The 15910-nt window shown below is 51.3% G+C and overlaps 1 protein-coding gene across 7 annotated transcripts in view; it reads right to left on the bottom strand.

The window, feature by feature from the left end:
• The window catches only part of MMD2 (monocyte to macrophage differentiation associated 2), a 28648-nt gene that overhangs the window by 8227 nt on the left and 4511 nt on the right, over positions 1 to 15910 (bottom strand). For 2 of the 7 annotated variants that reach the window (XR_012489926.2, XM_019753657.3), the window contains exons 2-6: positions 5881 to 6039; positions 5367 to 5566; positions 4819 to 4900; positions 3921 to 4081; positions 3162 to 3236 (exon numbers count right to left, since the gene is read on the bottom strand). Coding sequence is in view for 5 of the 7 variants with exons in the window: in XM_019753657.3 (XP_019609216.2) it covers positions 3162 to 3236; positions 3921 to 4081; positions 4819 to 4900; positions 5367 to 5419 (371 nt within the window). In the remaining 2 variants the exon portion in view is untranslated. The other 5 variants (XR_012489927.2, XM_019753658.3, XM_088798791.1 and 2 more) reach the window with 4 other exon arrangements.

Genomic DNA, 15910 nt, shown 5'->3' with positions numbered 1-15910 from the left:
GAAGACACATGGAGAGACAAAAAGAGAAACAGACACAATAAGCAATCACTAGAGGAAAATTAGCAAAACCAATAAAGCCCCAGCACGAAGGGGAGGGGCATCTGACTAGCAGGAGTCTAATGAGGTAAGCCTGTTAGGAGGGCAGTCTGGCAGTTTATCAGCTTTGAAGGGCTCACCTCCGGTGACCCAGCCGTTCCAGTCCCAGGGCCCAGCCAGAGCAATACCTTCTGTGCATACACAGTCTTTTTCTACTGTCCCAGAGTCTTTCAACCTTTAAACCATACAACGCCCTTTCTTTACGTCAAGATTTTATGCAGGAAACTTATATGTAAGTCAAAAATATAAGCACAAACCAACAAATGGGGCTTTTCTGATTGAGGCAGGGAGGGGGAGCATAGTCATCCACACGCCCCCTCCCCAGTCCCCGGGACCCTCCAGGCTCTTCAGAAAACAGCTGGAAAACCAGAGCAGTACAAAGAAAGATCAATCTATACCACTTGTCCTATGTCCCCTTTTCACCATGCACCCAGGCGTCCAACCAGGAAGCTGACCACCACCGAGCTCCTCTGTCTGTCTGTCATCCCCCCACATACAATCAGCCCCGAGTTCTGCTAACGCTTCCTCCTAAGGAGCTCACACACCAGGCCACATCTCCCCGTCTCGGCTTCATACCTCTCTTCATGGCCCTAACCGCAGCTGCGTGTCAGCATTGCGACAGTCAATAGCTGTGGTCCCTGTGATACCTCCAGGTCCTGTAAGGAGAGCCTCTGCCTGTGTTTACGGCCGTATCCTCAGACACCAGCAGGGGACGGTACAGAGCCACTGCTCGGGCACAGACAGGAAGAAAGACTAGAAACCCAGGCTTCAAATCAGCAAAGGGGAGACAGATAGTCAGAAGATTATTCTAGAAATCTGTCCAGATAGCTACTGCCACTGAGTCCAAAACTTAGCTTGAGTCTTCCCGTCAACATCCAGGAAGAAACCTGAGATTACCGGTCTGCTGACCGCGGCACATGCTGCCTGCAGCGCTTGGGGCCAACAAAAAAGGCTGGTGGAGTGGGCCCCTTCCATGGCCACCCACCTACCACTCAAGCTGCACCCCTCACCCAGGACCTACGCTTATGCTAGAAGACTCTGTATGCCTGTCTACCTGACATCTGACACCATGAAGCACGCGGGTTTTCGGGAGAGCAGCAAGTCCCATCTTTGCTCAAAGCCCAGGCTGGGCTCAGTCTGAGGACGCCCAGGCAAACAGCGCAGGGCGACTTCCCGGCGGTCACTGATTTCCAGGGAAAGCCACCATCTCCCGGGGACCCTGCCATTCCCCTTCTTCAGTCAGTCACAGTCCACTCCATTTCCTGTAAATATCTTTTCTATACAAACTCTCCTCTTGACCTCCATGGCTACTAGTGGGACCAGGCTACCCTTTCTCCCCTGGGTTCTTGCATCAGCCTCCTCCACACCTCCCTGCTCCCAGGCAGCCACCCTTCAGTCCACAAAAACAATGTGAATATCCTGCTCCAAATCCCATCCACTCCTAAGTGTAGACCCAACAAACTCCCACCTGTACAAGAATGTCCAGCGGACCATGGATCCATAATCACCCCACAACTGGAAACCATGCCAACATCTGTCACAGGAGCATGGATGCCTGAGGTACCTTCCCCCAGGACACCGTCCAGCAAGGAGAATAGATGGACAACTCCTGCAACACGACTCCGTGATCCTCACCAGACATAACGTTTCATGAAAGAAGCAAGACCCAAAAGAACGATGCCATTACTACGAAGGTCAATGTCGGCCAAACTGTAATGTGAAGACAGACATCAGGACTGTGGTTACCACTGGGGGTGGTGACTGGAGAGGGGGTGTGGGACATGAGGAGGCTACTCTGTTGCTCCACCTGGTGCTGGCTGCAGGGTGTGAAAAGTCACTGAGAAAAGTCACGCTTATGACTGTGCATATTCTCCAGGAATGGTACACCTCCACAAAACGTGTTTAAAAAGCAATCGCCTTCACGTATACAAATGAAACCCATTTATTGGCTGATATAATAAAAGGAAGGCCCCATTTAGAATAGCCAAAACTCGGAATTCCCTAGGCAAAGAAATAAACCTTCTGTGGCTCCCCACTCCTCAGAGGCCAGCGTGCAGATTCTCAGAGCAGCACGCCTCCTCCAGGCAGCCCTCCAGAAGCCCCACACCAGGGCAGTGCCTCCTTCATCTCCCATGACTGAGTGCACACAGGCCCGTCTCGCCGAGCCATCACTGTCCTGTCACAGACCCTCACCCACTGACAGAACCTCAGCATCCCGACCCCCAGCACCACCCAGCCACGGAGTGAGTAAACAGTCAACAAATATGAGTGGAACGGTCCTCCTCACCTTGCAGGGCTGTGCAGGCTCCCCAGGCTTTCAGCGTGTGACCTGAAGCTTAGTGTTTCATTTCAGAACTTTCGAAAACCCTGAGTGACTTGCTGGGGGAGGTTAAACTGATACAATCTGCGGACAGCGACTTGGCAACAATTAGCCAAATTACTAAAGCCCACTCCCTGCCACCCAGAAGCCTAATGAATCTTGGAATTTATCCCACAAAGGTCAGGCTCGACCTTCTGAAGCTGCTGTTTCCATTAAAAAAGGCTGCCTCTTAGCAATTTCATCAATAGATCCACACACATGGGCCAAATGATAAATAAATGGATATTCACAGCGGTGCTATTTATGATAGCAAAGGAATGGAGTGTCCCAGTGTCATAAATATCCATAAATGCAGGGTGGCCCGGGATATTATGCTGCTGTAAAAAAGAATGGGGAACTCTTCAATGGACTAACACGGAAAGATGTCCCAGCTACACTACTGAGAGAGAGAACAAAAGCAAACTGCAGAACACTTGGTATATAGTATCCTTCCTGTTGTATTAAATGTAGGAAGAAAGCACATGTACAAATAGATATTCATATACGTATATGTTTACACACACACATTTGCTCTTTCGTGCATAAAACAACTCTGGAAAGATAAAAGCAACTGGTACTAAGTGCTAGTTGCTTCTAGGAAGGAGAAGAGTGGAGGACGTCTTTTTGTGCCAAGTTAGCGTATTACCCAGCCCATTACAAAAAGAAGGGAAGCCAGCCCCTGCCTGGGGACCACTCGGGTACTCACCAGGGCGCGTACGAGGCCGCTATGAAGAAGTAGATGACCATGCGGTCGAACATGTGCAGGCAATGCTCCACCATCCTGGGGCAGAGAGGGCGCGTTACGGCCTTGCTGGCCCTGGGACACGGCTTTCCCACAGCTGGGGAGAACCTGGGACTGGGCTGACCCGCCTCTGTCCAGCCGTGACCCATCGGGCTTCAGTCTCTCCATATGTAAGTGACCAGAGCAGTGGTTTTCAAACCAAGCCCACTATCACTCTACGGGTTGAATGGAAATGCCTCGGAGGTCCCACTGAGGACCACCCTCTCCTTTCTTCTGCATTTCTACTTCATACACTGGGCTTTGCAGAAGATTTCAAATGATGAAATAACTCTGTGACTACCAAAAAAGGTACAAAAACTATTAAACTATGTGCCCCTGAAGACCTGCTGAGTTCCGGCATTGTGGTTCAGGTCCAGGCTCTGGAACCAGAGGCCTGGGTTCGAGTCCCAGCCCCAACACTTAGGGACGATGACCCTGAATAAGTTCCTTCCCCTCGCTAGGCCTCAGTCCCCTCATCTGTAAAATGGGGAGGATATCAGCAAGTATCACAGGGTCGCTGTGCAGACTGGGTTAGTACTCAGCCCAGTGCAGGGCAGAAAGTGCTCAACAAACGTTAGCTGTTGGCCGAGTATTCCGCGGCAAACTCCGCATCCTGCCTCATCACTCGGCCCTGGTCCCCCCGCCCGGCACACCTCCCCCTCCCATGAGCTGGGCAACAGGTACCTAAGATGGCTCTTCTTCCAGGAGATTGTGTGAAACACGGTGGACACCACGAAGAGCCCACAGAGGCCGAGGCCGTAGATCCAGGCAGAAATGGTCTCCCAGTCATCGTCCGATAGGAAGTAGAGGTTGGAGCTGCCGAGGATGCTGGGAATGATCCAGAGCTGGAAGCAGGGAGGGGCCAGGAGCTGCAGGGCCAGCCTCTGGCGTGGGGTCCAGGGCAGTGCAGAGCCCCTGGGCTTCCCCGGCACATCGCCCTCCCTTTTCTCCAGACCCCCGCGATCCAACAGAACTTCCCACCATGGTGGGAATGTCCTGAAGTGTGTTGTCCAATCTGGGAGCCGCGAGGCACATGTGGCTATTGAGCACTTGACATTTTCATTAATTCTCATCTTAACTAATTTCAATTTCAGTGTCAACAGCCACACGAGGCCAGGGGCTACCATATTGACGGATGCCATCCTAGAGAACGTGGGGGTAAAACAGGAAGCCCAGACCCCTGCCTCCAAGGAGCAGCTCTGGCCACTCCCCCCACCCTTCATGTCCACCAATAGCCCTGGCCTGGAGGTCCCCAGGCACACCGTGCTGCGTCATGTCTCTGATTTGCTGCACGTGTGGTTCCCTCTGAAAAAATCGTCCCTCCCACCCCTTGGTTTATCCATTGTTCCCCGAGAATCCGAGAACTCCCACAGGGAGGCGTGCTCAGCACCACAGTCGTTTGCCCCAGTGGCCCTCCCTCAGGCGCCCACTCGCTCTTCCGAGGGCCACCAAAGACTTGAAGAACAGGCCAGCGGGGACATCGTGGTGGGACGAATCTCTCCAAGGGCGAAGAGGCTGCCTCCCCCAGCCCCAACCTGAAGTGTCCCCCTCTCAGCTCCCAGGCTCCCAGGAGTCAACTCACAGCATGGGTGGCACAGTTGGCAGCATGTTCGTACTCTGTGGGCTGGTACCTCTTGTGAGCGGGCACTCGGTGGTTCATGAACCTGAAACAAGAGGCACAATTCCTGGAAACTCAGTCACAGAATTCCCAGATGTCCTGAAGGCCTCAGCCCCTACAGGTGGGAAGAGAAGGATCCTCCCCGCCCTTCTCCCCTCCCTCTCTCTGATACGTTTTTTTGGACTATCCAATATTTTGTGCCTAATCCCCAGTGTGGTTACAGAACTTTGCTAAATATTAGGATGTAGCATTCTCTTCATTTCCTTTTTCTTAATTTTCTTTACACATCACTGACACACAGTATAGTGCCCCAAGGGTACAGCTTGATGAATTTTGATACATGTACACATCCACGTGACCAGCACCCAGGGAGCCAGAGTTCATTTCTCAGCACCCAGAAAGTGCCCTTATGCCCCTTCCCAGTGGGTACCTTCCCCCAAGGAAACCACCCTCTGACGCTGGCATCACAGAAGTTCTTGACCTTCACGTCAATGGGATCACACAGCACACACCCTTCCATGTCTGGCGTCTTTGGCTCGGTGTGACTGTTGTGAGATTCCTTCATGTTGGAGGCAGCGATTGGTCGTTGTCATCAGAGTATAGTATTCTACCAGGCGAGCACATCACAATCCATTCATCCAATCTACAGGAGGAGGACGGTCCAGCTCAGGGCTACCATGGACACTCACTTATGCTCAGCGTGGAGGCACACCTGGAATTGCCAGTGACTGTCTTAACGATACACATTCCTGATGCTTTGGTGTCTTTGGGGACTCTCCCAAGCCCCATCCCCTCTGTTCTCTCATTCTCTCATTTAATCCTGTGGACTGGAGCTCCACAGGCACAGGGAGCTATCACCACGCTGGTTTTACGGATGGGGAGCTACAGTGCAGAGGTGAGGACCCCACACCGCCCAGTGGTTCCGGACTCGGCCACACCTGATGGGAAGGACTCTGTGCAGGGGATTTAAATCAGGCTGGGAGGGTACGCCTGGCTGGGCAGACAGCGGGTGAGATCAGCACACACCTGGCTCTTGGACCAGCAGGCAGGATCACACTGGCTCAGAATCAGGTACATGGACAGTTCACCTAGGACTTTGCCGAGAATCATCCACCAGATGCGGTTAAACTCCACTGAAACACCAAAAACTTTCTCCTCCAAGGTCCCAATTATTACCATGAAGACCTACAAAAATGAGTGAGTGCATGGTCCTGAGCAAAGGGCTCGAAGCCATACAGTGCACAGAGCACTCATTAAGCGCCTTCTGTATGCAGGCCCCATGTTGATACAGTGCAAGAGCATTTATTGAGTGCCTCTGTATGCTGGTGTCATGCCAGTACAGTTGACCGAAAATTTGTTGAGCATTTTCAGTATTCTTTCAGGGAACGTTTATGAGCCCCTACCACGTGCTGGGTAGTGGCAGTGCTCTTGGAGTTCAGACAGCTGGGCTCCATCTCCCACAGGGTCTGAGCATCCATACAGGGGCAGATGATCCCAGAGAAGATGGAGGACCCACCTCTGGGGGTGGGAACCTCACAGAAGCACAGCCTCCCTGCAGCCCAAAACAACCAGCCCATCCTCCCTCCTTCTTCACAGGTGGTCCAGGAGGAAGTTGTTGGTGGCTTATTAAAGAATATGTTATGACAACAAAAATAGTGTTATGGGTTGGGCTGTGTCCTCCCAAAAATTCTTATGTCAAAGTCCGAACCCCCAGAACCAGAGAATGTGGCCTTATGTGGAATCAGAGTTGTTGCAGGTGTAATTCATGAAGATGAGGTCATCCTGGAGGGGATGGGCCCTAATCCAATATGACTGGGGCCCTTATAGAAAAGGGAAGACACAGAGAAGAAGGCTGTGTGATGAGAAAGCAGATCTTGGACTGGTGTAGCCACAAGCCAAGGAACGCCAGGGCTGCTGGCGGCCACCAGAAGTGGGACAGGCCTGGAGCTACCTGTCCCTGAGCCTCCAGCAGGAGCCGCCCTGCCCACACCTTGATCTTGGCCTCCGGCCTCCAGACTGGGAGAGATTCAACTTCTGTTGTGTTAGGCCACTGAGTATGTGTGGTCATTTGTTACCACAGCCCTAGAGACACTAGCACAGGTACACACACAGTGTTCAGATTCTGCCCCAAAGCCCTGGAGGGCGGCTCTGCCAATCTATGCTCCCTCCAGCTGGGCTGGGATGCAATTAATGCCTTCCTCCAAGGTGGGAACCCAGTCTCTGACCAGGAACCCTCCACTATTGCCAGACTCAGTCTGACTGCGCTCTCTCCTTCTGCTCCTTTAACAAATACCATACGCCACCCTCAGTGCCAGACACATGGGTTCGAGGGTGATATCACGGTTGCCATGGCAACTCAGGATGGGCAATTGTTCATTTATTTCTGGGCTCTACAAAACTTTCCTTGTCTCTTACCCATGCGGTGGCAGCTACTGAACGTCCGGGAGAGACAAAGGCCAGCGAGAGAAAGCAAGACTGGGAGACAGGGCCCTGGGGCCAGAGGCAAACGCCCAAGAAATCGAGTTCCCACAGCCTGCAAGAACCAACAGCTTCTCATTAACTCCTTGTGGCCTAATTTCTTTCTTCACAAACCTCTATGCAGGCATTTTAAGAGGACAGTGAATTAATTATGTTTTCATTTTCCTTTTAATTTACATATAGTAAAATTCCTTTTTTGCTACAGTTTTATGAGTTTTGCAAATGGAGAGAGTTGTGTAACCATCACCACAGCCACGCTGTTCTCCTTCCCTATGGTTCTGCCTTTTCCAGAATGTCACATAGTAAATGGAGTCACACAGCACTCCTAAGCCTTTTTCTAAAGTCTGAAGAGAACTTATTGTATGAAGTCCAAGTGCATTCTTAGGTGAAAAGAAACTGCTTTCAATGCCACACAGGGATTTTCTTATTTTCTATTCAAAACGTATCGAAGACAAACTTGTTTTATACAAGAAGAAAATAGACCTTCCTAAATGTGACATTACCAATCTTGGCAATTATTCTCAAGCCTTCCATCCTCTTTCTTTCTATCTTTTTTTCTTTCTTTTTCTTTTTTTCTGTGCGGCCCTCTGGCTTCTTTCACTCGGCACACTGCATGTGAGGTTCATCTGTGCTGTATATTGTCAGAATATCCCATTGTGAGGACATAGAACGACCTGTTTATCCAGTCCCCAGCAGAGGGACAATGGAGTCATTTTTAACAGCTGAAATGCATAGATGAAATTTAAAATGTTCTAAAACAGAGCTGTCAGTCAGATAGGCAGCCTTCAAGACTGTGGGAAATTTCTCCTAAAAGTGCTGCCATTTCTAGCAGGCCGTTGCTGGTTAACAGCGGGCCAACAGGCCTCTCCGCCTCCTCTCTGGAGAACAGAATCCCAATTCTATGGCCAGCCTCTGCTTATTAGATGACCATGTGGCCACAGCATTTGATGGGGGCAGGAGGGCAACTCCGTGCAGAGGGCTCCCAAACTTAGCTGGGACCCGGAGCCAGATGGTGGCACGGAGACAAGGACAGGAGGGTGAACCCCCAAAGCAGGGGCTTTGGAGCAAGGCACAACTGGGTGGAAAAATCCCTACATGGTCAGTTACCTGCTGTGTGACCTACAAGAAATTGCTTAACATCTCTGAGCTGCAGCTTCCTTCTGTGTAAGTCCACAGTGGGGTGCGTGACACACAGCAGCACTTAAAGGATGGGCACTCTTTTCACCGATCCCCGGAGTGCTCCCCCAAAGAACCCAGGTACCGTGTTCTTACTGGTGCTTAACCCACCCAGGTACTTCACATAGAGCGTCCCATTTTAAGGCCAAACAGTCTTGCAATGTAGATATTATTATTCCAATGTGAAGATGAGGCTACAGGAGGTTAGGCCTGTGGTTCTCAATCTTGGTTGCACATTAAGAATCACGTGGGAAGCAGATGGATGAATTGACTAAACATAGTCCATCCAGACAATAGGATATTATTTGCCACAGGACCCCAGGACCCCAAAATGGACACCAGGCTCAGCAGGGGCAGCAAACAGGATTCAACTCACATGCCAGTTCGATCGGGTGGTAGAGGCTGCCTGGAGTGCTGTGTTGCAAAGGATCCTGTGAGTGAATCTAGGCCTGTCGGGGAATGAATACGGTGATGAATTTGCAATGTCTGCCATGGGCACTGGGCCGGCAAGAGGAAGCTTCCCCAGTTTAAGAGTTACCCAGAAGCTTTCGCTGCCCGCCTCCTCTCAGACTCTCACGACGACGCTGCAACGTGAGCAGGGCCGAGACGATGAATGTCATTGTATACAGGGGTTCAGAGAAGTGAAGCCACAAACCAGGAAGGGATGCAGCGAAGATTGGAACCCAGACCGTCTGACTCCTGGTTTAGACTTCCCACGGTTCCCACTTCCCCTTCAGCCCTGTCCGTGGTTCTGACGGGAAAAGCCCTGCCATCAGTCTTTTACACCATAGTATAACGAGTGTATCGGGGCATCCGCTCCAGGATGGAGAACTGGTTGTGGATCTGGAGGCAAAGGAAGAGACAGAGCTCTATCCCAGCTCCTGAAATCACCACCTCATTGGCCAACGGTCAGCATAGACCTGACCACAAGTTGCCCATAATCCTAGTCCCCCTGAACCCTGACTCAGTCAGTCCCTCCACCTTGGAAAGTCCACACCAAGAATCCCACGTCTCGCAGGCCAAGGCAAAGCCCTGGGAGACCCAGAGCACAAGTGCCTGTGCCGAGGCCAAGAACAAAAATACCCTGCAGCTTTGCACGGGCTACGCAATCCTGTGTTCCAGGGGACCTGCCTCTTCGGCTTCCAACCCGATTCAGACGACGCAACTTGTCCTCACCCCAGGAAAACTCTCCCCAAGGCCCACAGACATCATGCCTTTGGGCCTTCCACACATCTCTTCTCCTGCTTAAAAGTCCCTTTTCCCTCTTCTCCAGCTGAAGAACTCCTATTCAGCCTTCAAAGCCCAGGTCAAAAGGTCCCTCCTCTGAAAGGCTTCCTTGCTCCCTCCCCTCACACCCCCATGCAGACTGGATCATAAAGTGCCTCCTCTCACCTCTAGGCCACGGCACAGCTGTGGCCTGGCTGGAATCTCATCCCTCTTTTCTCCCCCGGAGTGCTCCTCAGCAGAGAGCGTTCCCTCTCTTGGACTCCCACCACAGCCTATGTAACCCCTGTCACACAACACACGATATGTCCTTGGGTGTTCTGGGTCCACCTCCACCCCTAGACTGCAAACCAGGTAACTGGCCCTCATTCGTCTTCATCTTCCTGATACAAATGCAGAGCCAGGTGTGCCACAGGTAATGCCTGGTAAATAAGCAAACAATCCATCATCTTGGAGCATTTATTAAGTCGTTCAGACTGCACATAACAAGTAAGGAACAGTCCAGCCTTTTAAACACTTCCAAATTTCTGGAGTCAACAGACTCCTGAGAAATGGGTTATCCAGCCAGGAGCGTGGCTATCCTGGGAGCGGAGGCAGAGACTGGAGGAAACATGCAGGGGTTTCTAGGAACTGGCAACACCAAGTGTCTTGATCAGGGTTCTGGTTCATCAAGTGTGTTGAGTTTGAGAGCTATAACAGAAAGGCACTCTCTCCTGGACGTTACACAGGAGCAAAAGGTTAAAGACGGAGCAGGCCCAGGCTCCTGCCAGCCTAGGTCTGGGTGGGGTCTGTAAAGGTGTGTTTTCTAAAGCACTGCCCTGGGGTCCCTACAGACAGCCGCTGCAGCACTTCTGCCCCAGGCAGGGCCCAGCCTTGCTGACCCCACCTGTCTATCCCTGTCCTCACCCCCTGGGCCTCCCTCTGGGCCTGGGCTCAGTGCACCCCAGCTGCTCTCCCCTCCCACTCCCTCCTTCAGCCTGGAGCAGCCAGGCCCAGCCTCAGAGCTTCTGCAATTTCTCCCTCTCCTCTGGCTTGGGCCTGGCCAGGATCTGGAGCCCCCAGAGAGAAGCAGGCTGCCTATCCTAGATGAGCCCAGGCCCAGGAAGGCTGCTGCAGCCGCTGGTGCCTGGCAGTGACAGCAGCCCTGTATCCCCAGGACAGAGGGCTAAAGAGAGTTGTGCAGACAAAGGGGGTCTAGTGTCTGTGTCACAGAGGCAAGGACAGCCCGGACAGAGCTGGCCCCAGCGCTCAGAGCCTCCCCCATCTCCAGCTTGGCCCCAGGGTACTCTTGGTGTCCATTCATGAATTCACGGCTCCTGGAAGGCAGACAGCGTCTTGGCTCAGTCTTTGGGAAACAGAGTGGGAGGAAAAACAGTCCTTGGGCTGGTGCCACCTTGGAATGGCTGTGTGATCAAAATCCCAGGGGAGACAGAGCCAGGAACAGGAAGGGGAAACTGAGCAAGGGGTGGGAAGAGCAGAGGCTGGACGGGGTGCCAGGTCTGAGGAATGCGGGCATGGTCTGCAGGAGAGAACACAGCCTCCAACCATGTTGCACGTGGCGCTCCATGTGAAAGGCGCCCCCTGGAGGTGTGCACCTGGTAGTACTAACTCAGCCCGGCACCCTCCCTGGGGCTCCCTGGGGCACCTCTTCTCACTGTGATAATGAGGGTCCACATCTCTAAAGCAGGAGCCACCCCATCCTCCCAGCCTCACCGGAAGCTAACAGTTAAGAAGGTTCACAGGAACCCAGACCTTCTGAACCAGAAACCCTGGGGTGGGGCCCCACTTCCACAATCTTTGTACCCAGAGATTACAAAGGGACCAGAGCCAGCATCCTCCTTACCCCCAGTCTGAGCCCCAGCCTAACCAACTCTTTCCTAGGCATCCCGCACTTCCCCCTCCAAGCCCTCACCCACACTCTGCCCTTCCCTCTCCCACACTCACCAGCCTCCCTGAAGAACTCCTGTTCATCCTGAAGGACCCATCCAAATGCCTAACCTCTCCATGGCTTCTCCTGTCCTTGGTGGGTACCAGTGGTTTTTGCCTGCCCAGCATCTATCCCCCACTCAATCTTATAACAGCATCCACTTTCACTTTTGGCCACCCCTTTCCTCCTCTCACTCCATTAGGTACAGGCGAAGCTGCACCCCACCCCCAGCCCAAGCTGCCTGATTCCCAAAACCCAAGCTCCAAAGGAGGGGTGGTGATGGACCTGGCTGTCTTTCCTGTGACACTGCTCACAGGTCCAAGGATGGGCATGTAATTCCAGGACTGTGATGATCCCGCATGGGAACCCCATCCACAAGGGCTGTGCGCAGTCCAGATGGAGAGAGAGAGCCCTGGTCCTCTTTGAGACCCTGGAGCCAGCTGTACCTGAACCCGCAGGCTGTTCATGTCTGAACACCAGCAATATTGTTTTTTCCTTTCCTTGTCCTCGTCCTGCTTCTTTTCTTTCCTCTCCTCCTCCTCCTCTCTCTCTCCTCTTCTCACCCTTCTTTCTTGCCTCTCCCTCTCCCTGTCCTCTCCCTCCCTGTCTTTCTTTTTGCTTTAAGCTAGGTCAAGTTGAGGCTTGTAACTGAGAGTCCCCAATGCACCCTCACTCAACCCCTCCTCACCCAGGCACACAAGCAGAAACCATACCCACGTTTCCAGCATATTTATCGATATCTCAGTTATGCATTGGTTCCCATGGCTCAGCTATTAACAAACTGAGTTCTCCCCTAAACTTTGAGCTGCTGGAGGGGAATGAGCAGGCTCGGCCTATGATTCATTTTGGCACTGCAGCCCCTGGCTCTCCGCAAAGGTTTTGAATGAACCAACTAACCAACTGTGGTTGCCCACCCAGCAGACAAGTCTGGCGTGCCTACCACATGCCGATCTTGCTGGCCCCTCGGGGGACACAGAGGCTTTGAACAGCCCCCAGCCCACCACTGCTCCAAACGGCTTTTGGTCTGGCTGGGGAATGGTGAGCAAAGATACAGGAACCGCCGTGCTCGCCCCTGCTCAACTCCAGGGACTTGGGACAAACCTGGAAGGGTAGACTGTGTCTGGATGAATCTCTAGGTGCGTTTCTGCTCTGCTGCTGAAGTGGGGCTTCTGTATAAATCTCATGTCCTGTTTCTCCTGCATATCTGTCAGCTCAGGTTTGCAGTCAAGGAGAGCAACAAGCTGAGACCTGCCTGGTGCTGAAAGGACAGCTCCCCAGGGCATCGCGGATGCCCAGCCACAAGTGTCCCATCCTGCACTGGATCAGCCCATCACTTAATTGGCACCCACTGGATGCCAGTGTACATGCATTTCCTCACATCATCCTCCAAACAATCCTAGAAGGAAAGCATCATTTCCCCCATTTCGCCTAATCCTTCACCTCACGCCCTCACCTGGCCGTATCAGCAGCTGAAGTCCTATCATATAATTATCCATTTGTTGACTGTTTCTCACACTAGGATGCAAGCTCCCTGAGGGCAGGAAATTTGTCTTGGGCACTGTACTCCCAGCACCTAGGACACATCACAGGCCCGGGGCCATTACTGACTGAATTAATGAACGAATGGAATATGGATTTAAATCTGGAGCAGCCAAGGGTCCATGGTGAGGGAATGGATGTTTGCTTGGTTATCCTCACGGTGATCAGACAGCACACTGGCCACAGCCCCCACCTCTCTCCTCTCCCTCTCCTGCCTGAGTCCCAACTAATGACTTCAACCAAAGCAGTAATTATTAAAATCAGAGCCACAGAATCCTCCAAGCCCCTCTGGACTTCCAGTGCTCCTGCCAATTGATTGGTGAGATCTGCCCACATGACAGAGCTGCAGGACGTTTCCTGATAAGCAGGACCTGAGGGCACAAGGACTTAGCCCCAAGATAAGTCCTTCACTTGCTATGATCCTAAGGACAGTGGGTCTGCAATGACTCTGCTTCATTCAGAGTTCTTCACTGTCCATTCTGTGACCACCAGGCCCCCTGTGGGCCAAAGGGACACATCCCACACTCTGGTAAGTGCATGAACCTGGTCCATCCCTCATGCAGCAATGAAGGGAAGGACCCAGTGCCCAGGGAAGCTAGGTAACTAGCTCAAGGTGCCCCCACAGGGGCCGGGACAGACAGTGCACTATTGGAGCACTCACCATGCCAGGATGTGGGCGAAGCACTTGGATCCTCTACACAATTCTTATTCTGTCCATTTTATTCCGTCCATTTTACAGAGTAGGAAACTGAGGCTCAGAGATTCAATCAACCCAGGGAGGTTAGTACTACTATTATTTCCCATTTTCCAGGAGAGGAAACCAAGGCCCAGAGAGGCCATGTAACATGCCCGAGATCACACAGCCAATGCGTGGGGGCTGAGGCCAACCCAGGTGGTCTGACAGCAGAAGCCACACTCGATGCAACTCTACTTCCCAGTCCTAAAGTATCTGTTATGCGCCGTCCACTTCCAGGTAATGCAGAGAAGACACACCTGTTCTCCCCACTGCCCCCAGGTTTGTGGAGGGACAAGCCACTGGGGCCATTAAAATACAGTGGAACAGGATGGAGATGGCAAGCCACAGAGATGAAGGAACTGAGGTTCTGATAAAGCAGAAACTATGAGGCGGCCGCAAGAAGGAGGCAGAGAAAAGCAACAGAGACAAAGGGGAAGTTAGATGGCGAAAGCGAGAATGGGATAAGCACCGAGTCACTGAGGCATGCCAACGGCAACCCACACGGGCAGAGCCTCCAGCTCCAGGCCCCACGGAGCCCTAAACGCACTAAAGTCTAAATTCTGTAAGGGGGGCAGGTGCTCTGCTGTTTAAGGAGTGACTTCCCTTAGCCAGGGTGAGGCCTGTCCACACTCATACGTCCTGTGACCTAAGCCATCACACACTCTGCGGTGTAGCTGAGGGACGCTGCAAGGTCAGCAACTTCATACCGCTCCTGAACTTGCATTTGTGCAGGGCTAGACCAACCTTGCATAAGACATGATTCCTATTCTTTCCGTTGGCATCTAGGTGGACTTTAAACGCTAGAAGTCAGCCAGCGCTTTCGTTTTCATAAAATAAGATTCAATCACATTTGCAAAAAAAAAATCAAATAAAAATAAAACCATTTGGTTTTACTTAAATACTTCTTGACTTTAAATTTTATACTTACTCATCTTAATTCGTATTTTGCCTTTTAAATTTAATAGAAAATTTTGGGCATTTTAAAATACAAATAATTTTATTTTTTCCAATTTTTTTACATTTGCTTTAATTTACATTTGTGGGGTTTTTTTAAATTACATTGTTCATTTTCATCCTTTAGACTACAGCTCTTTAAGAGAATTTTCTGCAATTATGGAAATGTTATATATCTATGTTGTCCAATGCGGTCGCCCCCAGCCGTATGTGGCTACTGCGCACTGGAAATGTGGCTAGTGTGACCGGGGGACAAGCTTTTTCATTTTATTTTATTTTAATGAATTTAAATTTAAATAGCCACAGGTGGCTAGTGCTGCAGTCCTGGACAATACAGCTTTAGATTATTAGTGTTAACAGAACCCAAATTTAGGTGAAAACTCTTGAGTATAAGTAACATAATTAATGATTCACTGCAATGAAGTCAAAAAAATAAACTGTATGATATACATAATAATTAATAACTTATGTCCGTATTTTATCACTCATCCAAGCATTGCTGTCACAGCAACAAGTGCCAAGACACATGTAAAAAAACAACTAAACTCAGCCATCTTTGATACCTGCCAGTCTTGAATTCTATGATGCCGCCATTTTACCATGTTCAGTTATGTCACCGTAGAAGTATATTTGTCGAGAAGCAGGACAGAGCCCATTTTGTTGAAAGCTTATTAGCCTGACTTTTAACTTTAAATATTCAGACATGTGGTATGTGGGCTTCGGCTGGGACACTTGCTCTGGCCCCACAAATGTTTGGGGTGGGCGTACCAGTGATTGGATGAAGGATGCTGAGGTGCAGATGGCACGTTCTGAGAGCCCTGCCAGTCCCTGCGAGGCGTGGGCAGCAGGGATGGCTCAGAATGCTAATCACCACGACCGGTGGGGAGCAGAGAATGGCATGAGATCTGGTTTGGGAGACACTTAGGTTGCACCTGTAGGTAACTGTGATTATTATTATTCCCACGGTTGTGCGGGAGGCAGAAAAGCAGAGTCCAGACAACCCTAGGTGTGAATCCCAGCAT

This window comes from Rhinolophus sinicus, chromosome 5, assembly GCF_057876585.1.
Source record: "Rhinolophus sinicus isolate RSI-liver-muscle chromosome 5, RSI-T2T, whole genome shotgun sequence".
Lineage (NCBI taxonomy): Eukaryota > Metazoa > Chordata > Mammalia > Chiroptera > Rhinolophidae > Rhinolophus > Rhinolophus sinicus.
Note: the sequence above shows the minus strand (reverse complement) of the source record. Positions and strands in the feature narration are given on the sequence as shown.